This window comes from Oryctolagus cuniculus, chromosome 5, assembly GCF_964237555.1.
Source record: "Oryctolagus cuniculus chromosome 5, mOryCun1.1, whole genome shotgun sequence".
Lineage (NCBI taxonomy): Eukaryota > Metazoa > Chordata > Mammalia > Lagomorpha > Leporidae > Oryctolagus > Oryctolagus cuniculus.
The window spans coordinates 130,125,130-130,151,729 of record NC_091436.1 but is presented as its reverse complement, the minus strand read 5'-3'; the positions used below and the strand labels follow the sequence as shown (position 1 = coordinate 130,151,729).

At 44.8% G+C, this 26,600-nt stretch overlaps 1 protein-coding gene across 9 annotated transcripts in view; it reads right to left on the bottom strand.

Moving 5' to 3' along the window:
* KIF6 (kinesin family member 6) overlaps nucleotides 1-26,600 on the bottom strand; it is a 437,691-nt gene that overhangs the window by 211,247 nt on the left and 199,844 nt on the right. For 8 of the 9 annotated variants that reach the window (XM_008262871.4, XM_051854769.2, XM_051854771.2 and 5 more), the window contains 2 exons: nucleotides 4,624-4,729; nucleotides 3,647-3,785 (listed from right to left, as the gene is read on the bottom strand). In XM_008262871.4, coding sequence (XP_008261093.2) covers nucleotides 3,647-3,785; nucleotides 4,624-4,729 — 245 coding nt within the window. Of the gene's footprint in view, nucleotides 1-3,646; nucleotides 3,786-4,623; nucleotides 4,730-21,201; nucleotides 21,257-26,600 lie in introns of all 9 variants that reach the window. The other variant, XM_051854773.2, reaches the window with a different exon arrangement.

Genomic DNA, 26,600 nt, shown 5'->3' with positions numbered 1-26,600 from the left:
CTCAGCAAAGAATCATCCAGCTAAGGCTGGATAATCGTCAGTAGTGCCAAGGCTGGGAAACCCCTTGCTAGGAGAACAAGAAGGTAGTGATGACTGAAGCACAACATACATGGGGATGAGGTGTAAAAAATGAAGTCACGGGGCCAGCACTGTGGTGCAGTAGATTAATCCTCTGCCTGCGGCGCCAGCATCCCATATGGGCACCAGTTCTAGTCCCAGCTGCTCCACTTCTGATCCAGCTCTCTGCTATGGCCTGGGAAAGCAGTAGAAGATGTTCCAAGTCCTGGGGCCCCTACACCCATGTGGGAGACCTGGAAGAAGCTCCTGGCTCCTGGCTTTGGATCAGCACAGCTCTGGCTGTTGTGGTCATTTGGGGACTGAACCAGTGGATAGAAGACCTTTGTCTCTCCCTCCTATTGTCTATAACTCTACCTCTCAAATAAATAAATAAATAAAATTCTTTAAAAAAAAGAAATGAAGTCAGAGGGGTGAGTAGGGACAAGATCATATAGGGCCTCGTGACCCAGAGCAAGAAATTTGGAGTTTATTCTAAATATAATGGGAAGTCCCTTGAAGGGTTTTTTTGCTTGTTTGTTTATTTTCAATTTGAGAGACGAATAAGAAAAGAGCTCCCGCCTGTTGCTTCTTTGTCTAAATGCCTGAAACAGCTAGGGCTGAGCCATGGCCAAATACAGGAACTGGGAATGCAGTTCAGGTCTCCTGGCTTGGTGGTGGGAACCCAGGTATCTAAGCCATCGCTGCCACATTCCACAGTCTGCAGAGGCAGGAAGCTGTAGTCAGGAGTTGAACCAGGCAGCCCCTCAATGAGGGCCATGGGCTTTTTAATTGCTAACATAAATGCCTGCTCCTCTCTCAAAATTTTTAAATGCTTTATTCATTGTATTTATTTAAAAATGTATTCATTTACTTGAAAGGCATAGTCAGACACACACACACACACACACACACACAGATATCTTCTATCTGTTGGTTTACTTCCCAAATGGCCAGAGCTGGGCCAGGCTGAAGCCAGGAGCCAGGAACCCCATTGGGGTCTCCCAAGCACTTGAACTGTTATTTGCTGCCTTGCCAGGTACATTAGCAGATAGTTGGATAGGAAGTTGAACAGCTGAGACTGAAAATGGCACTCCAATGGGATGTCGGTGTCTCAGGCTAGAAGCTGGGCACTCAGTCCAGGTTTCTTATGTGGGCGGTAGGAAGCCAGTGACTTGAGCCTTCACTTCTCTCTCCTGCAGTTTGGCAGGAAACTGAAATCAGGAGTGGAGCTGGGACTCAAACTCAGGCACTCTGATAGGGGCGCAGGTGTCTCAAACAACTAGGCTGAATGTCTACCCTCACTCCCTTCAAGACTTTCATCAGAGAAACGACATGTTCTGATTTCGTTTAATAACGATCACAATACAAATCCATCTTCCTTTCTGCCTCCATTCTCACCTTTCCTGGTTTTTATTTTTCCCCCTACTCATCCCCATTTAACTTCAGCCTCTGTGCCAGGTGCTTAGTGGACATAGAATGACATCCTGCTGGAAGTTTTCTCAAGGAATGACTGACCTTTACCCACGGTAATATTGTCACTGAAGTTGCACCATTTTCTCTCCCTTTCCAAGCATGCGCAATATCATTCACATTCATTTTGGCTACCTTATTACCTTGGTGAACTCAAGTACTAATACTTTTTGCCTCTGGAAGTCATATCTTTCTCATTCCTCCCATCACAGCCTTAGCCTTCTGGGTTCTACAAAGAAAGATACGAAAATATGTTCTGAGCCAACGTTGAGTAACTTTGAAATTTCAAGAACCTTTCTTAGTCATTAGCCTTTGCGAAGCATAAGATTAAATCTCCGTTGCAATTGTTCCTTCTCCTGAGTGTACCCATTGTCTACAGAGTCATAGCTCCCATTACGTAACACTTCATAGTGCTCAGAGCACTTAACAGCTTTGCTTAGCATGCTGAGGTGAGCAGGGCAGGTTTTATGCTCCTGCTCCCTAAGAATAGGAAACAGCTTCATTGAGTAATTATGGAGCTAATAAATGCAGGGCTAGGGTTTCCATCAAGTTATAAATTCACATACAGTGTTCTTTTCATTGTGCTTCCTTACACATCATCATTTTGAATATGGGTCTCAGATGGAGGGAATCATGCTGAGTTTTCACAGTCAGTAAAGAGCCTGGTGGAGCCACATGAACAGTGTACCTGGAAAGAGGAAGATGATGTATGTCTCTGTTTCACTGTCCTTTTAAAATAGACACATATGCACAAGCCTGGACTTTCCCCTGTCATGTCTCATTTCAACCCTCCTATATGCACAGACATTCATAAAACCAGAAGGGGATTAAAAAGTTGGTAGGAGTATTTAGGGCAGAAGATCCTAGACTAGGAACAAGGCCAGGAAAAGAAGCAGAGCTCAGACTGGGGCTGGGGCCAGACTGAGGTCCCGCCTGGGACCATTCCTGGAGATGGATGGGGTAAGAGAGAAGAAAAGGAATGTGAGGGTGACAACACTTGTGGGCAGCACTCACAGGCCAGGCTTGTGTGTGGGTGGAATTCACAGTCTAACCTACTGTTACTGGCTGGATAACAAAGCAGTTAAAACTCACTCACATCCCACAAACAGGGTCTGCTAAGTGTCAACTAAAATTAGAGACTCAAGTTAATCAGGCATTGTGCCTAACTGGCGTTTATTTTGCTCCTGCCTCTTTATTGCTAGATTTCCTCTACATGGATGATTTCCATGCATTTTGCACATTAGTTGGAGCATCTGACTTCTATCATTTTTTAAAAAAATGAACATAAATATCTGTTTATAATGAACTGACCAAAATGGTTTCTTACATGTGTTTAAATGCTACAGACATCATGGTAGTGTTGCCAAATCTCTTATAAGAAGCTTGAAAAATAAAATGAGAAATGATACTGAAGTGATATCAGGGGGTCGTGAAGTCTAACCAACCCAACAGGGGTCTCTGAAGCACCTACTTTGTCTATACTGGAGGCAGCCCAAGCTCCTATGCAAAATCCACTGCCTCCTGGAGTCATTAAGAATTCTAGCTCATCTATACTCACCTATACTCATCAACATTCTCTACCAATTTTGGGAACATGTAGATGTACAACCAAAGCAGTAGATCTGGCTTTGAAATAAAATTTACATTTAAATCAATCTCTGCTCTTCGTAAGATAAATACCCTTTGTCAGTTTTCAGCCATCATTTGACTTTTACCCACACGCCAGCCACAAATTTTGGGCCACGGTGAGGCTGTGGTCAGCCTGGTGTCCGGTCAGCTGGCTAAAGATATCCAGCTAACTTACTAGCTCAGGACTAAAACAGAAAGAACACCACAGAAGAGTGGAAAAAAAATTATGTCGAGAGGTGGTGTAGAAAAAGCTCATACTCTTCAATGAACAGAAATGTTTCCCAAAATTGTCAGTAATTTTAGCAGGCTAAAAACAACCTGCTCTGCTTTGTCTGCTAAAGGGACATTCCACTCCTCCACGCAAAGAAGCACTGTGAGGCAGGAGCAGGGTGTGGCGCTCAGGGATGTGGCCTGGGCAGGACACGGAACTGTCCCCACTCCCCGCTCACGCCAGGCCAGTGACAGTTTCGCAGCTGTTTAAAGAGGATACTGATCTCGTTGTCTCTCTGTGTCAGTATGTCCCGGAGCTTCCGGTACTCTTCCTGCTGTACTGGTTCTTGGCAGTCTTGGTTTTTGATTTCAGCGGGGACTGTACTCTTCTCAGGGATCTTCTTGTCATTCAGTAGTTTCTGAAAGTTAAGACGAGAGCTTGGTGTCCACATCTCTCATCCACATTTCTTTGACTTTTCCCTGGCACGGCTTCCTGCACGCATCAGGCATGAGTGCCCTCTCGTGCTCCCTTGCCTTTGCGTGTAGTTGCCTTTTGTTGGCTCACACATCTTCTCCCTTCCCCTGGCCTTTGTTATTCCCCTTTCCCCCAGCCCACCTGTTCCTCCCTCCAACTTCACCTCCTCCTGGACCTCCTCCCCTTTCTCTGCACTGCCACTGAAGCCACACTCGTATGACAGCAGTTCACACGTGTTGCGATTATTCTTTACATTTCTGTCTCCTCTGTGACTTCCTTATGTTTTTCCTTTTGCCCTCCCTCTGCCTGGCCCATAGTACTCATACAAATGCTTATTATCTCAATGAAGTATGCAAAAGTACAAATGAGGTAGAAGTCAAACTTTACGGTCCTCTTACTCTCTCATTATCACAATTAAAATCTAAGGCAGAGAAAAACCGAGGAATTACATGGATAAATCGAAACTGCTGAAAAACAATAATACAGGACTGGTACGGCTTGAAAGTAAGTGCTTTTCTGAACAAACAACCCTTTTGTATAAGAAGCAGAGAGTCCTGGCAAACGAGTTGCATATCCACGGTCTGAGCCTATTTACTGCCAAGTAAGATCCAGGCTCTGAAGAAACTCAGTGATAATCACAGCATTGGTTTAAGAATCACACCATTTGCTGGACGTGTGAAGCTGGGTACTAGCATTCCAAAGCTTAGTCACCCAGAAAAGCTGTGACTGCAGTTCGATCATGGCAGAAAATGGCTTTGGCTGCAGGAGACACTGAACTGTACCTTTAAATGATGAAAGCAGTGATGAATTTTACGCATATCGGCGCCAACCTCTAGTCTACTCTCTGGATCTTGGTCTTCCAAAAAGGATGCTATTAGTTTTTCCAGCCTAAAAAAATACATAATGTATGAGAAACAACTATGAGCTGGAAACTTGAGAGATTCTAATGGTATTACTTGGCTGGTTAACACTGAAACACAAGACAGCATCCCCACTTCTTTACAGAAACACGTTATCTGATTTGACTCCTGACATGGAGGGGAAAGAAATAGATGGACAAAGTGAGATCTGTAATAGGCAATTCTTTGACTAATTTCCAATGAATTTTCACTTGCAACTTCACAATCTCAGTGATTTGATTTCTACAGTCCGTTTATTCTGGCCAACTTTGAGTTTCTTTGCCGCTGTGCCTGGGTTCTACATTGCTGGGGAAATAGTGAAAAATAAAAATGTGTATGAGTTTCATTAAAAATTCATGCCACTGAGTCTCAGCTGGCACCTCAATGATGCTGTGCAATCCTTTCAACATTCCTGGTTGAGGTAGACTCTTCACGCTGGCTACTCCAGACCTTCCCACACCCGGCAAGCCTACCACCACCCTTGGCTCTGCCAGTAAAGCAGACTAAGAAAGCAGGCTGTGACAAGCAGACTCCTTGGGTGTCTTTTGCCTTCTCCTTAGAGGAGAACTCTCCTACGATTTGGATAATATCCTTACTCCTTCTCAAGGTGCTGGGCTCCTCACTGCTTCTATCAGGGCTTACCTGATCATTTTCTTTCTCTTATTTCCTCTTTCTTCTCTGCTTACAATTACTTTCCTGTTTTATCTATTCTACAATAACAAAATGGAAAACAAAACCCCACTCTTTGGAGGGACTTCCACTCTGCAGTCCTGGCTGAGTTCATGGTAGCATGTGTCCTTCTTCTCTCATTCTTGAGTCTGGGATGCACCTTAACTCCTCAGGATGTTCTAAGAAGTAGTGGCAGCCAGCGCCGCGGCTCAACAGGCTAATCCTCTGCCTAGCGGCGCCGGCACACCAGGTTCTAGTACCGGTCGGGGTGCCGGATTCTGTCCCGGTTGCTCCTCTTCCAGTCCAGCTCTCTGCTGTGGCCAGGGAGTGCAGTGGAGGATGGCCCAAGTGCTTGGGCCCTGCACCCCATGGGAGACCAGGAGAAGCACCTGGCTCCTACCTTTGGATCAGCGCGGTGCGCCCGCCGCAGAGGCCATTGGAGGGTGAACCAACGGCAAAAAGAAGACCTTTCTCTCTGTCTCTCTCACTGTCCACTCTGCCTGTCAAAAAAAAAAAAAAAAAAAAAAAAAAAAAAAAAAAAAAACAGAAAAGAAAAGAAAGAAAAAGAAAAAAAAGAAGTAGTGGCATGGGCTTTGTGTGCCCCCTCTCCTGTGTCATGATTATTATAAAGAATCTATCACAGATACTTTTATGCAGCAGAGATTCTTTAAAAAGAGTTAGAGAGAGAGAGAGAGGCAGGGAAGGAGGGAGGGAGGGGGGGGAGGGAGGGGGGGGGAGGGAGGGAGGGAGAGAGAGAGATCCTCCATCTGCTGGTTTACTTCCCAGATGGCTGTGATAGCCAGGGCTGGGGGCCAAGCCAAATCCAGGAGCCAAGAGCTTCATCCAGGTCTCCCATGTGGATTTCAGGGGCCCAACACCTGGATCATCTTTTGCTTTTCCCAGGCCATTAGCAGGGCGCTGCATTGGAAGCCGGGACTTGAACCAGCTCCCATGTGAGATGCTGGCAGCATACGCGTTGGCTTTATCCTGTGTAACAACATTGACCCCAAGCTTTCGTTTTTAATACTTATACAATATTCCATATCACGGCTGGAATTCCTGTCATAATGGACACTGAGGTGACATAGTCGCGGTGGTTACTTTCACCTGTAGCCCACAAGGAGGCTTGGACTTACAGTCCCATGTCACAAGGCTTCAGAAAAACTGTAATATCTATCTCTTGTATCTTCCCTGAATACTTAGCAGAAATTCTGAAGGCCTGGAAATCACCGTGAGTTCTAGGATGGACCCATTATTTGGAATGAAAGCATTTCATGGTTTGCAGTGTCTGTAAAATTTCCAGCAGATATTAAGTTGGAAGCAATGGTTAACCAATCCTTCTTTCTTGTTTTCTCTTTGGAAAGTAACTTCTGTATTATTTGTTCATAAAGAATATGTTGTAGGATGTATAAGGCTGAAGTAGAACACTAGCTCACAAGGAGGCTTTGTCGTATACCAGTCTGCTGATTCGCTGAGAGACCACCTGTAAAGCCCCTCAACCTCAATGGGCTTTGGCTATTCCTGTCCCACACAGTCACAGTATAGGATGCAAGGAGGATCAAGGACATGATCCCGAGAAATTCTGCCTAAATAAAAGGACTGAATCACTCTGCTCTTTCTGGGACTTGATTAGTCTGGCATATGACTAAGAATGAAGATCAGGCCTTTGGACGTGCAGTTTTGTTCTCAGTGTTTGAGACCACAGAACCTCTTTAGATAAGAAAAATGCCTGGCTTCTCCTTCATACATTTGATTTATTGTTGAATTTATTTTCTTACCAAGCAATGACTCAGTCCAATAATTAAAATGCAGAAAAATGTTCAATTCAGATGTTTCCAATGTACTCTCCTCATAGTCAAGAGTGAACGAATGACCTCAAATTCCCCACATTTTCCTATCTCCAAAAATAGCTCCCCAGTTCATACCTAGGCCCTGCTCCCACTGAGGGGTCTCCCCACTGCCAGAACCCTGCTGGACGGTTTACCAAAAAGCAGCGCTCAGGAGGTCAAGGGAGTACGGAGAAGTCTGCGCTTTGCGAAACGACTGAGGCAACAGGAAATTTTCTTTGTCTCTACTTTCACTAGGAGAAAAGAAGGACGAGGAAAACATTCTAGGGGAAGAGTAAAATGAAACATATACTATCACGTTTTAGTCCATAAGGACAAGAAATATCATAGATGATCTAGGTGGACCACGCATGGGGTCTGGCTGACAGTAGCTGGTTGTCAGATGTTTGGTGACTGAATTTAGTGCCACCAAACTGACCTACAAAAGAGACATCGTAGACACCTTGGCACCTAAGTCAGCAGCTCCATCATATTATCAGTTTTGGTAACTGGCCATATTTCCTAATATCTGCTTTATTCCCTGAAAGCCACTGGCCATACCACTTTCTGCTTCCTAGATTCCTTGCAAAAAAAATGAAGTTCTATCCATAGTGATATTTTCATGGAAACTCAGGTTTGAGAGCTTGAATGAAAAGACAAAGTGAGCTTCTTATCATCAATTACAGGTGATGTTGACTGAGAATGCACTAAACGCTAGGTTTTCTTCTATGCTATTTGCATACATCATTTCCTTTTTTTTTTTTTTTTGACAGGCAGAGTGGACAGTGAGAGAGAGAGACAGAGAGAAAGGTCTTCCTTTGCCGTTGGTTCACCCTCCAATGGCCACCGCGGCCGGCGCACCGCGCTGATCCGATGGCAGGAGCCACCCTGGTCTCCCACGGGGTGTAGGGCCCAAGTACTTGGGCCATCCTCCACTGCACTCCCTGGCCACAGCAGAGAGCTGGCCTGGAAGAGGGGCAACGGGGACAGAATCCGGTGCCCTGACCGGGACTAGAACCCGGTGTGCCGGCACCGCAAGGCGGAGGATTAGCCTAGTGAGCCGTGGTGCTGGCCATGCATACGTCATTTCCTTAACCCCTACAACAACTCTATGAGACAAGCACTAGTAATAGTCTCATATCGTAGGTGAAAGAACTGAAGTGCAGAGAGGTTAGCTATCTTGTCCAAGGTCACACAGCAAGCAAATGGTAGAACATGGATTCAAAGGTAGGCTGACTTTAAAATCCAAGGCACTATACTCACATTCTATAGAAAAATCCCTAAATTCACTTAAATGTCATGCTGGCCGATGTCCTTCTGAAAGGGAGAGCCGGCACCTACTAGAATCCTTTGAGGAGGCAAACCGGGGGCGGGGGTGAACAAGCAGGAAATAACTGAGCAGCAGTTGCTTAGATCTTAACAAGGCCATTGACCAGAATGACTTGTAACAGCACAAAAAGTTGGAAAAGAATCAGAATGTCCCACGTTAGGAGATTAGTTAAATACCTTACGGCAGAGTTATGGACATAGTTTAGCAGCCATTTAACATGATGGTGAAGGCGTATACTTATGGATGTTAAAAACACTCATGATAGATGCAGGAAGGCTAACAGTGAATCCCTAACAGGGATTCCACAAGAACTCTGCAACACAAACAAGAAGACAGAAGATAAGAGACAAGAAAGACAGGGAAGAAGGGAGGGAGGGTGGGCAGGGAGTGGATCAGTGATCCTGGCCAGCTGCCTTTGGCTGGAGAACACTGATCATCTCCCTGTGAGAAGAGAGACTGGTGATGCAAGCAAAAAGAGTCTTCTGCAATACTGTTATGATAATGGTACACCTAACTGTTTTCAAAAGTAAACCCATCAGGTATACATAAAGCATGATTAAGATGTTCTCATTATTCTCAAGTAATTTTTCTTTGCACAAAAAGGCTCATCGGGATTATCATCCAGAAACAGGCTAGAAAACATCTCCGGTTGTGGGGAAGCTGGGAGGAAAGAGGAACGGGGCATCAGTAAAAGGAGCAGACCTACACCAGGGCATGAAAACCCCAGCAGGTTCTGAACAGCCAGGATGTCTGGGGGTGGGGGTGGGGGTGCCCCGGGGATGGGAGGGAGAACAGCTCTGTTCCTGGAGGAAGAGGATAACAGAAGGATCCAGCAGCACAGTATCACTCTAGGGATTTTACCCAGAACAAGGCCAGGCTGGGAGTGTGAAGCAAGGGGACCTCTTCCTTTGATACTGAGCTGGAAGAGTAAAAATATTCCAGTTCAGGGGTGTGCTGTGGCACAGTGGAGAGCTGGTTCACGTCCCTGCTGCTGTTTCCAATCAGCTCCCTACTAATGAGTTCTGGGAAGTAATAAATGATGGCCCAAGCCATCTTGTGGGAGACCTGTATAGAGTTCCTAGCTCCTGGCTTTGGCCTAGCTGTTGCAGACATTTGGGGATCTCTCTCTCTCTCTCTCTCTCTCTCTCTCTCTCTCTGCTCAAGTATATGAAAAATAAACAAATAAATTGAAAAACAAAATCCCAGTTTGTGGGTCAGGGCTTCTCTGGGGTAGAATGGAAATACCAAGTACTCCAGAGCTGATGGCTCCTAACTCATCTGTATCTTTGCTGGTTTTGGAAGAGGAGTATATGGCTGATTCCAAAGAGCTAGGATGGAGTTCTGATTTAAGAACAGCTGGAATCTATTATACTAAAAAGTACTAAAATCTGCCTGACCTCCACCGATAACTTTTTTTATAAGTATTTTATTGTTTATTTGAAAGGCAGTTACAAAGAAGGAAAGAGAGAGAGAAATATCTTCTATCTGCTGGTTCACTCCTCAAAGGTCTGCAATGGCCAGGGCTGTGCCAGGCCAAAGCCAGAAGCCAAGAGCTTCATCCAGGTCTCCCACGTATGGGGCAGGGAGTCAAGTATCTAGACCATCATCCACTGCTTTTCCAGGCGTATTAGCAGGGAGCTAGATTGGAAATGGAGCAGTTGGAACTCAAATGGCCGCCTATATGGGATGCCAGAGTTGCAGCAATAACTTAACTCATTGTGCCATAATGCTGGCCCTTCTCCAATAATTTTGCCACTAATGAAGGCTCCATTAAGATGGACTGTCTCTGCCAGGGTTAGGCAATGGGGAAGCTGTCAAACTATAGTTATATAGCACATGAGCAAAAATCTGGAAAAGAATTGGAAAAGAGTGATAAAGATTCAAAAGGAAACTTGCTAACTATGAACTTCAAGAAATATGATGGGGCTGGTCTTGTGGCATAGTAGGTAAAGCTGCAAATGCCAGCATCTCATACGGGCACCAGTTGGAGTCCCAGCTGCTCCATTTCCAATCCACCTTCTGCTAATGTGCCTGAGAAAGCAGTAGAGGATGGCCCAAGTGTTTGAGCCCCTGCACCCATGTGGGAAACCCAAAAGAAGCTCCTGGCTCCTGGCTTCAGTCTGTCCTAGCCCTGGCCATTGTGGCCATTTAGAGCATGACCCAGCAAAATTAAGATTTTGCTCTCTCTCTCTCTCTCTCTCTCTCCCCCTCTCTATCTCTGCCTTTCAAACAAAAAAAATCTTTAAAAAAAAAGAAATATGGTAACTAAATAAGAAGGATAGGAGAATAGTTACACAATTTAAAATACTGATCATGATGGGGTAAAAAATGTGGCTGAACAATTGGGTTGAGTGATTTTTAAAAATATTTTTATTTACTTAAGAGGAAACACAAGCACACACAGACTCACACATATACACACACACACACACACACAGAGAGAGAGAGAGAGAGAGAGAGAGGAGAGAGAGAGGTTTTTAATCCATTAGTTCACTTCCAAAATGCCAGCAATGGCCGAGGTTGTGCCAGTCTGAGTTAGAAGCCAGGAATGCAATTCAGCTCTCCCATATGGGTAGCAGGAGCCCAGTTACTTGAGCAATGGCATAAACAGGAAGCTGGAATCAGGAGCCCAGAGTCAGGATTCAAACCCAGACACTCTAATATAGAGGGCAGCCAATGCAACCACCATCTTAACCATAGGACAAATGTTCATCCTGGTTGAATGAACTTAACTAATTCACCAAGCTTGGTAGGTCACACTTTTCTCACTATAAAATGTGCAAATAATGTCACTTTTAAACTATAAGCTCTATGATAATGCAAGGAACAAAGAGTGGGTATTGCCTGGTCTATTAATGCTTTGCTATTAGGTGAACAGTAGACCAACCTTACGGGTATCACCTGGAGGTTTTAGAGATGCATAATCTTTGGCCCTATCTGAGACCTACTGAATCAGAACTTGTGCACTTAGCAACATTCCCGGATGATGTGCGGGCACACTGAGGTTCAAGAAGCATTGCAACAAGGCAACCTGTGGGTATTGAATGTTACCACAAGAATACGAGTATACACACATCTTTTCAGCCCTGGAAACCAGACAAATAAGTCACTTGAAATGTTACATGAAAGAGGAACTAGCACTGTTTGATAGTCAACTACGTTCTAGATTCTGGGCACACTGCACTGGTGACATCATACACGCTTTCTTATTTAAATGGAAGAATTGAAGACACCAACATAGCTGGTTCTCTTTATGACTGCCTTCTCTCAGGGATTTTGTTATTAATTTTATTAAATACCCACTCAAGAAAGTCAAGCACTTTGACGTGTATTTTGTTACTGTGGCACATGTCTATGGATCACCATGCCCTCTTCACAGATGAGTGTAGGGAAGCCCAGAGAAGACGAGGAACCTGGCCGAGGGGGTCTACACAATGTTCAAGGAAAACAAACTCATCCGTGACTCGGTCTTCCATGAAGTTCTTCCAGTACTCTCCCACACTGTCATGGAGGCGTGCAGAAAACTGAAGCACTGAGCTTTGAGAACAGGTTTTTTTTTTTTATTTTTTTTTAACTTTTATTTAATGAATATAAATTTCCAAAGTACAGAATATGGATTACAGTGGCTTCCCCCCCATAACGTCCCTCCAACCCGTAACCCTCCCTTTATCCACTCCCTCTCCCCTTCCATTAACATCAAGATTCTTTTTCGATTCTCTTTATATACAGAAGATCAGTTTAGCATACATTAAGTAAAGATTTCAACAGTTTGCTCCCACACAGAAACATAAAGTGAAAAATACTGTTTGAGTACTAGTTATAGCATTAAATCTCAATGTACAGCACACTAAGGACAGAGATCCTACATGAGGAGTAAGTTGTTGACTTAACAAATTGACACTCTTGTTTATGGCCTCAGTAATCACCCTAGGCTCTTGTCATGAGCTGCCAAGGCTATGGAAGCCCCCTGAGTTCACTGACTCTGATTTCAGGCATGGAAAGCCAAGACACTCTGGGGGGAAAAAAACCTAAATGAAAGATCTCCACAAGTGAGATCCCAGTGGAAAGAATGGGTCATCAAAGAAGGAGGTACCTTTCTCTGAAGGGAGGAGAGAACTTCCACTTTGACCATGGCCTTGTCTAAAAATGAGAACAGGTTTTTGGAATCAGGAAGACCACAGTCACTCTGTCCCCTGGGAAACACATGTCCCACTTGCCAGCACTGCCAGCATCCTGCATATGTAGGTTCGGTTCAGAACTTCCCTGCAGACTTTTCTTGGAACAAATAAAGATGCAAACAAGGTCAGTGAGACCATCAAAGAAACTCTGTCTGCCTCCCTCTATCTCAGAAAAGAATTTTTAACAGCTTGCAGTGGTGGGGGCCCTTGAGACCCCCCAAGTGGGCTGTGGCAAAGGAAGGCCTTATTTTGATTTTGCAAAGATGAGGGGCTTCTTTTACGGAGTGTGACCCTTTAACACGGACAGTGTTGGGGTAGCATGTACTTTACAAAAGGCAAGTTCAGATAAGAAGAAAAACTTCATGATTATGATTAACGGCAGTCCACAGGACCTGAAAAACTGAAGGCTGAGGTCGTGCCAACAGGACTGCGACCAAGGGAAATTGCACAAATATTTTTCAGGGTCATTAGTTTCATGTTTGTTTTTTGTTAGATTCTGCTGAAAGAAACATTCCCAGTTGGCTGAAAGGTGGTTACTTTAAGAGCTTTTCCTTTTAGAATTCCCTGGTCTGTGGCAACTATTATATACATTATACAAGGTGCTGTGCCCTAGTGCTAATCAGTAAGGGAAAGATTCAGACCCTCCGCGTAGCATAGCGGAGGACTTTTTTAAAATAACAGTAGGGAGCCAGAAAGTTCATGGCTTTGATGACACGGAGGAGGAAATTCCTATGCGGAGTCTACCTTCACCATTATCTTAGTAACACGTATTTCCTTCTCCTCCACTACAGCAATTACGTGGCACACCAATGCAGAGATGCAGAGCATTTTGATACTTCAAGTGACTTCAAATAGCACACAGAAAAATCCACATTGGGCTGGCATTATGGTGTAGTGGGTAAAGCTGCCACCTTCAATGCCAGCATCCCATATAGACTTCACTTCCAATCCAGCTCCCTGCTAATGTGCCTGGGAATGCAGCAAAAAATGGACTAGGCCCTTGGGCCCCTACACCCATGTGGGAGACCTGAAAGAAGCTCCTGGCTCCTGAATTCAACTGGCCTAGCTCCAACCATTTTGGCCATTTGGAGAGTGAACCAGTGGATGGAAGATATTTCTCTCTCTCTCTCTCTGTCTCTCTCTCTCTCTCTCTCCTTTTCCCTCTCCCTCTCTCACACACACACACACACTCTCTCTCTTTTACTTTCTCTGTGTCTTTCCCTCTCTCTGAGTAACTCTGCTTTTCAAATAAATAAAAAAAATCTAAAAAATCCACATGGATTTGCCTCTTCATTGGTGAAGATCTGGCCTGTTTATAGGAATATGCATCCATGGCAATTTACTCCTGCCTATGGAATTTTAAACAACTATTTTGAGATACTTTTTCAAAAAATTGTTTTTATTTATATGAAAGGCAGCATTTTACACACACACACACACACACACACACACAGATCTTAATTTGCTGGTTCATTTCCCAAATGCCTACAATATCTGGGTCTTGACTGGGCCAAAGCCAGGAGCCAGGAACTCTGAGTCTCCCATGTGGGTGGTAGGAACGCAAGTACTGGAGCATCACCTGCTGCCTCCCAGGGTGTGCATTAGCAGGAAGCTGGATTGTAAGTAGAGTAGAAGGCCAGGGAGGGCGTGCTCGACACTCCAGGTGTGCACTGGAAGCAGCAGATTTAGGACATTCCTAACATGCTGGAAGGCACTGGACTGCTGGAGAGAAAAAACAAGAACAGCATCCAGGGGAAGAGCACGGGGCCTGGCTGCAATGCCTGAGAGACTGCAGACAGACAGACTGAGCTGCAGGCAGACACCGAGGAGCGAGAATTGGACTAGCACAAGCTATGCGTGCAGCAGGCACCTGGCATATTGCAGGGGTGTGCAGGACAGCTGATTGGCCTACGTGACTTAGGAGGACATCTGTAGATGCCTTGCTGGAGACATACTCCTGGCCACTCATTTCTTGGGCATGAGCCTGCAGGTGCCCATTCCAGAGGACCCTCGTGAGCACAAGTACCACCAAATATACCCAAAGGGTGAGTGGCCCCTTAAGGGTTACTGGTGAATAAGGAGTCACAGGGCCCACCTCATGGGGCTGTGCTGACACCCTCCAGAATCTACCTGCCTCTGCCTCTCCACCCATGCCGGAGCCTGCCCTGGTGCAGCTCTAGAAGCCTCATGCCACGCAGTCCTCAGATGACCAACCCCACCCTGACTCTGATGGTAAGCTCAGTTCACTTCCGGCAGCACTGGACACCTGGCCCCTGCAGCACAGTAGACAGTGGGTCAGCAGCAGCATCAGGAGCAGCAGCAGCACAGTAACACCCCCTTGTCGGCAGGGGTCATGTCCCAAGACTCCCAGTGGTTGCCTGAAAGCATGCACAGTACCAAATCCTCTAACTCAGTGCTTCCTCCATCTTAACTAAGCACTTATTATTATGCATTTTGGCCATAACTTTTGCTGTTAGAGGTATGACAGCAAAGTCAGCCTGAATTTCTTTTCCTTTCTTTGCCATTTCATGGTTAGAAGATTTGTCGGTGTCTGGGTTCTCAGTATAGTTCGCCCTTTCCTCACTAAGCCGAGAACATTCACCTTTTCCCTGCAAGGATGCACTGTTTGCTTTTCTTTGGCGTATCCGAAGTGCTGGGATCGCTACTCTCGGACTTTGGGGCACTCAATAAAATAAAGGCCACCTGAACACAACTTCTGTGATGCTGGGACAGTCAATCTGGTAATGGAGACGGCTACTAGTGGGTGGAGTAGTGTATGCAGCATGGATTCACCAGACAAAGGGTTGATTCTGGTCCCCAACGGAACGCAGCAAAACAGCCCGAGACGTCCTCATGCTACTCAGAAGGCTGGACAATGTAAAGTTTATGAATGGTTTCTGCCTGCGGTTTTTCACTTGGTATTTTCAGATGCTAGTTGACCTCATGTAGAGGAAATGGTGGGACACGAGACCTCAGGTAAGTGGGGGACCGCTGTAAATGCAATTCATTGTACCCAACCCTCTGTCTTCTTTGAACCAATCAAAGCAGACCTTATAGGCGTTCCAGCACTCCCCAGACAGTGGTCTCTTTTTGATCCCAACCAGAAGGCAGGCGTTCAGAACTGCAAGGAGAGGTGTTGTCAGAGCATCTGCATGGCCTCCCCCTCTCCCACTCCAAAACTACATCTGTAACCTGGATGACAGTGAAGACGCCTGGGAGCTCTTTGATGTGCCTGTTCTCAACCTCAGGCTGTTGGGGACACGCCCTGTGTGATGGGAACACACTGCCTGACCTAGGGACTACAGGGAGACCTCTCGCCACTTCAGCCAGCCCTGCACAGCTCGAGAACCCAGCCCTCCCTCCCGGTATGGTTCTGGCAAGCAACCCCATTCCTGCACCCGTACCTACTCTGTGCTAGGACAGCAGCAGGAAGAAGCCCGGGCCTCTCAACAGGGCCAAAGTGCTCGCCTCTCCTTTTCTGGAACCTTCCCCACCCTTCATCCTCTCGGAGCCCTCCCAGAGTTCAGGCTCAGCTGCCACCCAGTGGGGAAGAACCCAGGACCACTATTGGCCCCTCAGCCCACCTGTCCAGCCCCACTGCCCTGCTGTTGTCAGGCCCTATCCTGCACCCGTGAGGGAAGGGAGGGGTGGTGGGCCCCCTGTAGGGCTCCTGGCCCTGCGGCCCCAGAGGAGTGTGGTGGCCATGATGGAGGGGTGCTAATGGAAAGGACAGAAGCCTCTAACCGAGAATCTGGGGGGACAGCCCCTGAGCCCCCTCTTCATGTCCTCTTACTCACTGACCTTCATCTAGAGCCATTTGCAAAGATTTAGATAGATTTATAGTAACAAATGGGCTTCTATGTAAAGATTATTTTTATATTCTTTGCAACAAAAGGGAATTATAATATTTGTACAGTGTCCAAGTGAATGCCTAAGGCTAAAGGAAAGAGATGAAAACAATATGTGTACAAATCAATCAATACGTGGATATTAATAACTCCTTCTTAAAATCTACAGGGATCTTTTTGACCCCTTGTTAGCTGTAAGGAAACACTATGTAACTTATGTTTAATATAAACACAAATATATTTATCTGAATAAGTTCATAATAAATAAGAAATTGACTTCCAGGAAAAAGCAGGGTGGTGTGTTGCAGCAGGGAGCAGGCGAGCTGGCAGGAAACTGTAAAGGAAGCCACATGTGGGAAGGGAAGGCCCCGACACCCAGCAGCGGGGTGCAGAAGGCACCACAGCAGAGGCCAGAAGAGCCGTGGAGGAGACGTTAGGAGAGAGTGTGCTGGAGACAGCAGCCTCGGGAGAGGACTGGGCAAAGATAAACCTGAGGACATGGAGAGGCCACCCAGGGAGCCCCTTTGTACTGCATTGGGGCCAGGGCAGAGACCCAGGCCGGGGGTGTGGGCTAGAGGCAGGAGGGGAGAGAGAAGGGTGAGGTGAGAAACCAAGGCCAGGAAGGCGGGGAGAGACACAGAGGGATGCAGAGAGAGGTAGCGAAGGCCTGCGGCAGAGTGCAGCTCAAGGGGAATTCTGAAGAAGAAGGGCTGCTGGGAAGATAGGCTGACTCTACCCGGGCTATATAATCTCCGCGGTCAGTGTTTCCTGCTGTCTTGGACCGTCTTCTGAGCCCAGGCTATCCATAAAGAGGAGAAGGGTATTTGGCTCGCGGTTCTGGAAGGTGGGAAGCCTAAGAGCATGGCGCTGGCACCTGCTCAGCCTCTGGGGAGGGCCCTCTTGTTGTATCATAACATGGCGAGGGCATCTCACGTGAGACAGAGCAAGAGTGCTGGCCAAGAGCTCTCTTTTCTTCTTGCAAAGACACCAATGTCATCACAGGCCCCTCATCCACATGGCTTCCTGTAACCCCAATGACTTCTCATAGGAAGCCATTTCTAAGACAAGAACCTTCATGTTCAAACCAAAGCACCAAATACAGACTTTCTTGACAGTTCATTAACTTCAACAAGTAATGCAAGCTTTGCTCCAAATCTCTGAACTTTTTTCTACAGTTCTGCCTTGTAATGAAATTAAACTCAGATTACACTGATGTGTAGAAATAAACATTTCTCAGAAAAAAACTCTAACTAAAAACCTTGGTCTATATGCAAAAATGCCAAATATATATATGTTATTAGAAAAATTATAAAATTTTAAAAGATAGTATAAAAATATTTTGCTATATCAAAATACAAAGTTAATACTTGGAGTTATGTTTGTACTTGACAACAAACAATTTATTTTATTCTGTTATAGGGAAAACAGCATTTAGCTGTTTTGAAATGTGTTCCTGTAACATTGATGCTAAAGCAAATTTATATAAATAGAATCATAAATGTTGAGTCCTATATTAAACTGTTAAATCAATGTTGCAGAACCTATATAAAGAACTGCATAGATTTGAAAAGGTAACAAGAGTGATAAGAACATGAGTCTTTTCATGTTCCTGAATGGGAAGACATGGGACTATAAGTTCCCATTCAATGTATCAGAAAATTTTTCTATTTTTCAAAAGATTTATTTATTTATTTTGAAAGTCAGAGTTACACAGAGAGAGAGAGAGAGAGAGAGAGAGAGAGAGAGAGAGAGAATCTTCCATGTGCTGGTTCACTCTCCAGAAGGCTGCAACAGTTAGGCTTGGGCCAGGCTGACAGGATCCAGGAGCTTCTTCCAGGTCTCCCACTTGGGTGGCAGGACCCCAAGCACTTGGACCATCTTCTGCTGCTTTCCCAGGCCATTAGCAGGAGCTGGATTGGAAGTGGAGAAGCCAGCACTGCAACTGGAGCCCATAGAGGGTGCCAGCATCATAGTGGGCAGCTTAACCTACTATGCCAGGATGCCAGTTCTTATCAGAAAAACTTGAAGTAAACCTAATAAAAGCCCACTGGAATTTTCTTCCAGATGACAAATACATACACACACACATATAAAATTTTGTATACTTTTTGGGGAGTTAGAGGGGTCCACAAATTTCCAAAAGTCTACAAGTGGATCCTACAGAACCCCTGAATCTGCAGAACCCCTGAGAGGAGATATACACACATATATTGATATGGAAAGATGTCATAATCAAATGCAAAACACAGGTTAAAAAAATCGGGGGCTGCTGTGTGACATAGCAGGTTAAGCTGCTATGACTTGTGATGCCGGCATCTTGTATGGGCACTGGTTTGAGTCCTGGCTGCTCTGCTTCTGATCCAGCTCTCTGATAATGTGCCTAGGAAAGCAGCAGAAGATGGCCAAGTCCTTAGGCCCCTGTACCCATGTGGGAGACCCACAAGAAATTCCTGGCTCCTGGCTTCAGCCTGGAGAGTCAACCAGCAGATGGAAGATTTCTCTCTCTCCCCTCCTCACTCTGCCTTTCAAATAAATAAAACAAATCTTACTAAAAAAAAAAAAAAAAAAAAAAAAAAAAAAAGAAAATAAAGTATGCATCCATTTTAATGGAAACACATATTTATTTGTACTTACTGAAAAATTTGGAAGGATTATAACCAGATAATAATAGTTGTTATCTTTGGTAGATTTACAAGTGATTTCTATTTTTTGTCCATTTTTCTTTGTCCATTATTTACACAGTGAACATGATTAAAAAAAAGTATAGAAACCTTACAATCTTTAAAGAAAATTTAAAAAGACTCAGTGGATAAAGTTTTAAAGTGACTTAGAGCTACTCAAGTTAGTTTCTTTAAGGCTAGTTCTGGGGGAGAGATACACCTGACAAACTTGCTGTTAGGGTCTAGAACTGAAAGCCACAGGGGAAACCCTAAGCTGTTTCGTCTGTTGCTTCCAGATGGGTCTGATCTGCTGCTGTGATCTAATTACTTATTTTATGGTCCTGCTCTCAGGGGTTGGTGGCCGGTCCTGCATTTGTTTATCCATCGTTTGTGCAGGCTATCGGGAACCAGGTGTTGGGCACTGATGTAATTTATTATTTCCATAAGTGCACATTTTCACACTGTGGGTTTTCTTTAAGTAGCATAACCCATATAAAACTGTAATTAGAGCAAACATTTGTTTCAGGAAGTCTTAAAAACGACCCAGCTCCATGCATATGCAAGCTCTTCTTGTGGAAAGGTTACTGAGAGGAACACGAATATTCTTGGAAGGATGAAGGGTCTCATTCCTTCTTTTAAGGAATTCCCTGGAGCTCACACAACTCCACAAGCGAAGAATATTCGCACTGAGAAAGCATTAAGCAACTGGAAGAATGAAACAGTATGTTCATGTTTTCACACTCGAGACTTTCTAATTTAGAAGCGAGCGCTTGGACTTAAAGAGCTGTCTAGGCCAAAAGAATCCAATGTGTCAACCGTAATCCAATAAATGGAATCGCCGTTCACGCCTCGTCCTTTTTTATTTTATTATCTGCTTTCGATATTCATTCATTTGGCCTTTTAGAACCCAAAGCACTTAAACTTTCGGAGGATAAAATAATCGTTAAAGTACAGAAACAGCCCTGAGATGGAGACAGGCCTTTTTAATCATATTAGATAACTACTTTTTAAGAACCCAAATGCTTCCATAAACTACCCAAGGATAATTAACACAAGCTGTAGACCACGCTTTTCGGTTTGGCTTTAATATCTTCAAAATGGGGTGTCAGGATCAAAAACACTTTGTACCAAGTGGAGAAACTTCATCTGCAGTGAATTATACCTCATGAATGATTTTAGAGATCTGATTTCTTATAAAATGGGAGAGAGGCGCATTAGTCATTAATGACCTCTGGGGTATTTAATCCACAAAGTTTAGGTTATTGCTTTAGAGCCAGACATTATTAGAAGCTGGGAAGAAGTATGCCCAGGGGCCAGGAGATGTGAATCCAGGACCACATTAGTAGATTTATTTTGTCAATTTTTTCCCCCTTTTTTGTGTTTAAAGATTGCCTGACTCACAAGCTTCTCCTTTTCAGGTGGTGTGAATTAACCATTCGGTAAATACCGAGTATGGGGCAAGATGTTGCTCTGGTCTCTACCACTGAGACATCTGAGGCTGAACTTAGCCTTTGTATAAAGGGAGCCTGCAAGAAGATGGGGACAACAGTCAGGAATGTGCTATCGCCCACTCCTTCAATTACTCACCCAGCATTTACGGACTGCCTGTCATGCCGGGGGTGGGTAGCTAAAGATCAATGAAACACATCCAATCGGTTCACCTTAACTTCCCCTGGAGTTTGATCTTTAAATATTTCTGAGGTGATGTCTAGTACTACTTTAAAAAAAAAAGATAAAAATGCAAGTATCATTTAATTATTTTTAAGACAAAGCTACTTATGGAAATTATGCAAATGAAAATATGAACTCTAATCATATAAAATAACCCTAAAATGGGACTTCAAATAGTACATCAGGCATAGTTTGTGCTAAAAAAGTTATTTGCAGGGTGAGCACTTAACCTTGTTGCTAAGACTCCGATTAGGATGCCTGGGTCCCACGTTGAAATACCTGGGTTCAATTCCTGGCTCCGGCTCCTGACTCCAGCTTCCTGATAACACAGATCCTGGAAGGCAGAAGTGATGGGACAAGTCACTGGGTTCCTACCACCCAGATGGGAGACCTGGATTGCATTCTTGTTCCTGGCTTCAGCCCTGGCCCAGCCTCAGCCACTGCAAACATCTGGGGAATGAACCACTGGAGAGGAAATCTTTGTCTATCTCTCTACCTCTCAAATAATCAATAAAAAGTTAGAAAATATTTGTTTCCTAAATAAAATACAACTTTAACTGAGCACCCTGCATCCTTATTTGAGAAATCTGGCTACCCTAAGCTGAAAGTCAGAACGCCTGCAAGGCCTTCCAGTCTGGAGCTGACCTGTGGGCGCTCAGGGCTGGAGTGTGTACACCCAGGCGAACAGGAGGCCCTCGACAACTGCTGTTAGTTACTAACTCATTCTCTAGTCATAAATTAAAGCAAGGCCCAATGCTACTGTTCTTTTCTGAAAAGAATAAAAAGTACTGAAAGCATTGCCCACAGCATCTAAATGTTTCCCCACTAAGAATGCACTACATTTTCAATTGATTTTAAAGTTAATAATTCAGACAGCTATAAAACTGTTTAGAGCCCTTAGGGGGCCAGAATTTGTGAAGACTGATTTTCTCAGGCAAGAATCCAACTTGGTAGAAATCTTTGTAAGTCACATCACTTCTCTGGATCTGTTTACACGTCTTTAAAATAAGGAAACCAGACATACGGCTTTGCTCGTATCGATCCCTCTATCTGAAATGTTCTCCCTGGCCAGCTCTGCTTTTCCAAATCTTGTCTTGATGCATGAGTCTGCTAAGTTGTCCCTGGTCTCCCAGTCAGGAGTAATGTTGGCCTCCTCCAATTATCCCAGCGCTTCTCTTTGGCAGGGATAATTTTCACTGTGTGTGTTAGAGATTTTCATGGATTTGTCTCCTTTCCAAGACTGAAGGCCTCTGAGGCCAGAATCTGTCACCAAGTCGTCTCTGCCTCCCCATCTTGCTGCGCCAGCACTGAGTACCCCCTCCTGTTAAATGCCCGTGTTGTGGGCTCAGGAAGCAGCCTTCTTAAAGGCCTTTTTGCCAAAATCGTTGGCCGGGCATTTTCTGATTCAAGTCAGATTCTCTGAAATTTCCTGCTTTGTACCCATTTGCACAGTCACATGCAGGAATACAGCAGCCGAAGCAATGAAGCGAGCAGCGCACGCGCCCCTGAGGTTGCCCAATCGCGGTGGAAAACCTGCACCTTGTGAAAGGAAGACGGGAGGGAGGGAGGGGCACTTGGGACCAAGCAGATAACTCGGCTTCCAGGTGAAAGACGGACCAGCACTGAAACCAGCCGGTGCGGGCAGTGTGTGCAGAGCAGAACTGGAGTACCTAAGCCACCATCAGAGGCACGACAACCCTGGGAGAGGCTGGACGGCTAAAACTAGTCGCGGTTATCACACACCTATTCATGTTTTGGCAATGAATGTTTATGAAAGTGGACTTCCGTCATAAAGTATTTCAAGAAAAGCACACCGAGAGTGCTAAAATATGAATACCAAGCTCGAAGCTTTTAGAAACAAATAATGTGCAACCTTTGCTTTTCTAACTCAGGGAGGCAACAGGACACCCCAGAGGTTCAAATCCCACCTCAGCCAAGGACGAATGCAAAGGTGCCTGCGGAGGCAGGGGGCCAGGGCACAGCCACCCAGGGGGCTCTCCAGGAGTAGCTGAAGTCCTGTGTGGACAAGGTGTGGCACGAGGTGGCTCTAGGGTTTCTCACCGCCATCTGAGTTTCCCGTTGTGTGACATGTGCAACCGCAGCCATGTGAGAACACGTTTCTGTGAATTAAGTCCTACTGTCTGAAACAAACATGAAGTCCCTGCTGTTTCCGCTGTTCCTCTTTGGCTGATAACGATGAAGAATGAGGGACTGAACTTGGGGGAAGTCAGTCATTTGACCCAAAGGGGAGCTAATCAGAAAAGTTAGGATCTGTCCCCGTGTTTCTTAGTAACTACCTCATAGGTTCTTGGCCCCGTGATTACTTGAACTGTGAGGAATTTCATTATTGGCATGAACCGTTGAGTTTTATCAGCTGTGGTTACTTCTACATAAACTGTCTGATATTAAAACAAGCACTGGTTAATATATTCCTAGCACACCAGAAATGAGCCAAAGGCCATGGGTGGATATTTACTTAACAGCCTGTCCTCTCTCAGTTTAGAAACCAATTCCTTAGAACGAAGAGGGAGAAACCCCTCCCCACTAGGGGAATGCTGCAAGTCCTTTCCTGGTCTCCCCGAGACACCCCAGGAAACACCATTTCTCTAGAACACAGTCAGAGTGTAAACAAGAGTGAGGAAGATCCAGGACTTCAGTTATGCCATATATGGAACCATATAGGAAAATCACTTCAATTTTTTTTTAAAGATTTTATTTATTTATTTGACAGAGTTACAGACAGTGAGAGGGAGAGATAGAAAGGTCTTCCTTCCATTGGTTCACTCCCCAGATGGCCGCAACGGCTGGAGCTGTGCCGATGCGAAGCTAGGAGCCAGGTGCTTCTTCCCAGTTTCCCATGCGGGTGCTGGGGCCCAAGCACCCGGGCCATCCTCCACTGCTTTCCCAGGCCACAGCTAGAACCAGCACCCATATGGGATGCCAGCATCGCAAGCGGAGGACCAACCTACTGCACCATGGAGCCGGACCCGAAAATCATGCCAATTCTAAATGCTACTTTCATTTTGTCATGGAAACTCCTAAGGGACAGGATTCAGGTTTATGTCACTAGCATGAATCTTCGACCTTTATGACTCAAGGGCCACAAAAGAATGGAGCTGGTGTTGTGGTGCAGTGGGTTAAGCCATCATCTGAGATGTCTGTAACTCATATCAGAGCGCCAGTTCAAGTACTGGTTCCTTAGCTTCTGATCCACCTTCCTGCTAGTGTGCTTGGGATGGCAGCAGCAGATGGCCCAAGTTTTTGGGCCCCTGCCACCCACTGTGGGAGACTGGGGTAGAGTTCAGGCCCCTGGCTTCAGCCTGGCCAAGATCTGGCTGTTGTGGCCACTTGGGGAGCGAACCAGTAGATGGCAGATCTCTCTCTCTCTCTCTCTCTCTCTCTTTCTCTGTCTCTCCCTCTCTGTTACTGTTAAAAAAAAAAAAAAGAATTACTTTGGAGGCAAACAAAATGGGATTCAAATTCTGACTATGCATCTTGCTAGGTGAATGTTATTTGCCTCATGAAGTTATTGTGAAAATTTGATTAAGACTAGGCATATAAAAATTCAATGCAATGTCTATTGGCAAATGCTCAATAAATGATATTTATTAATATCAACTATTACTACTTGTTTTCTAAGTTTATTTGATTCTTACTTATGGAAAATGTTCCAAATAGAGAACATTTCACATTTGTATATTTTCACATTTACTATATTTTTAGCTTAATTCTGTCTGATCATAAAATGATGAGTGACCAGTACAAAACATTTAGAAAACAGAGAACACAAAAGATTACACCATACTGGAACCCAGACATAATATTGTGAATTTTTTGTATTTATCCTTCCAGACTTATCTCATGTATAAGCATATATGCATATATATGACAATGTGTGGGTGTGTGTGTATATATATATATATGGCAGATGTATTTTTTATTATAAAAGTGAGAGTATACTACAGTTTCCTTTTATAAAACTGACACTATTGTTTGGGTATGTGCCCAGGTATGGAATATATATAAATACTCATTGTATATTTTTAATTGCTCCATTATATCCCACTAAATTAGTGTACCATAATCCAATTCCTATTATAAATGGTGTTGGGATAAATACCTCCGTATCATGTTTTTAAGTACAAATTTCTTGAAATAGCATTGCGGGGTCTAAAGACATACTCACACTCACATACAAATGCCTTTCAGGGTTGTTCACTGAGAAGGAGGAGGCTACAGTGTAATGTGAGATTGGCCACAGGCCTCAGGAGCTGGCTTCCTCCTTGTCCACCCACGCTCCCAGCCATGTGAGCGGTCGTCCACACCCTCACCAATACAAGGCACCATCATCCTTTTCATCTGTACCAATAACACTGGCAAAAACTTGTCTCATACTTCAATTTGCATTCCTTTGATAATTAGCAACATCTTTGTTTCCTGATGGTTGTTTTCTTCCTCCAAACTTCCAGAAAGGGTTATGGCTATCAGACAGGGAACATAAGAAAAAATAAGATGCAGAAAGAAGAGCAAACACATGGTCGGAAATTTCCATCAGGGGTTTTGGATTAGAAAGAAACTAACCATCCAGGCTGGCATTCTGTAGCACCTGCTGGTTAACTGGTCTGTAAGCCCACTGATGAAGGCAGTGGAGAAGCACTTAAAAGTAGGAGGTGAGCTCAGGAGAAAGAAGGGGAAATCTGATTTCTCCAGTCAACTGTGGAAATGATACCCCAGACAGAAGCTACCGTGCCATAAATGATGGCAAATGTTTCAGGATGTGGAAAAAGTCTGTGCTAAACACAGAGGGTACCACCAGGGACACTGGGCTTGAAGAGTAAGGGTGAAGACCATGTTGAGGAACAGAGTGGAAAAACACACAATCTCAAGTCGTCACTGAGCTTAGCTTCTTAGAGCTAGGTTGCTAGGGTTAGGACTGGCTATTTGCCAAGTCCAGCCAGAGCAGACGGAAGCCCACAAGGATGTCAAGGCAGGCAGCAAAACAGAGCTTCTACATGGGAACCTGTGAAAGCCAGAGAGATGAGCTACAGATGCTTGGACTAGGGTTAGCTTGGAGGGCACCAGAGGAGGCTGGGAGGGCTCACTGCTCACGAGGCCTCTTACACTTTGTGTTGTAAGTAATAAAATGTTGGAAGTTGGCTGAATTCAGATTTCAGTGTTATGGGGGTGGAGGTGTGTGCGGCACTGTGGTGTAGACGGTAAAACCGCCGCCTGCCATGCTGGCATCCTATTTGGGCGTCAGTTCGAGTCCTGGCTGCTCCACTTCCAATCCCACTCTCTGCTGTGGCCTAGGAAAGCAGTAGAAGATGGCCCAAGTGCTTGGGCCCCTGCACCTGCATGGGAGACCAGGAAGAAGCTCCTGGCTTTGGATCAGCGCAGCTCTGGCAATTGTAGCCATTTGGGGAGTGAACCAACGGATGGAAGATCTCTCTCTCTCTCTCTCTCTCTCTCTCTCTGCCTCTGGCTCTCTGTAACTCTGCCTTTCAAATAAATAATTTTTTTTTAAAAAAGTGTTATTAGGAGGCAATTCTCCATTGAGCTGTGTCAAACTAGAAAGGTGTGTCAAATGGCCATTTTTAAACATTTGTAGGTGTAAAATTAAAAGGAAGTAGTATTTTTCCCAATGCTTAGCTCAATTAAAAGATAACAGCATCTCACAG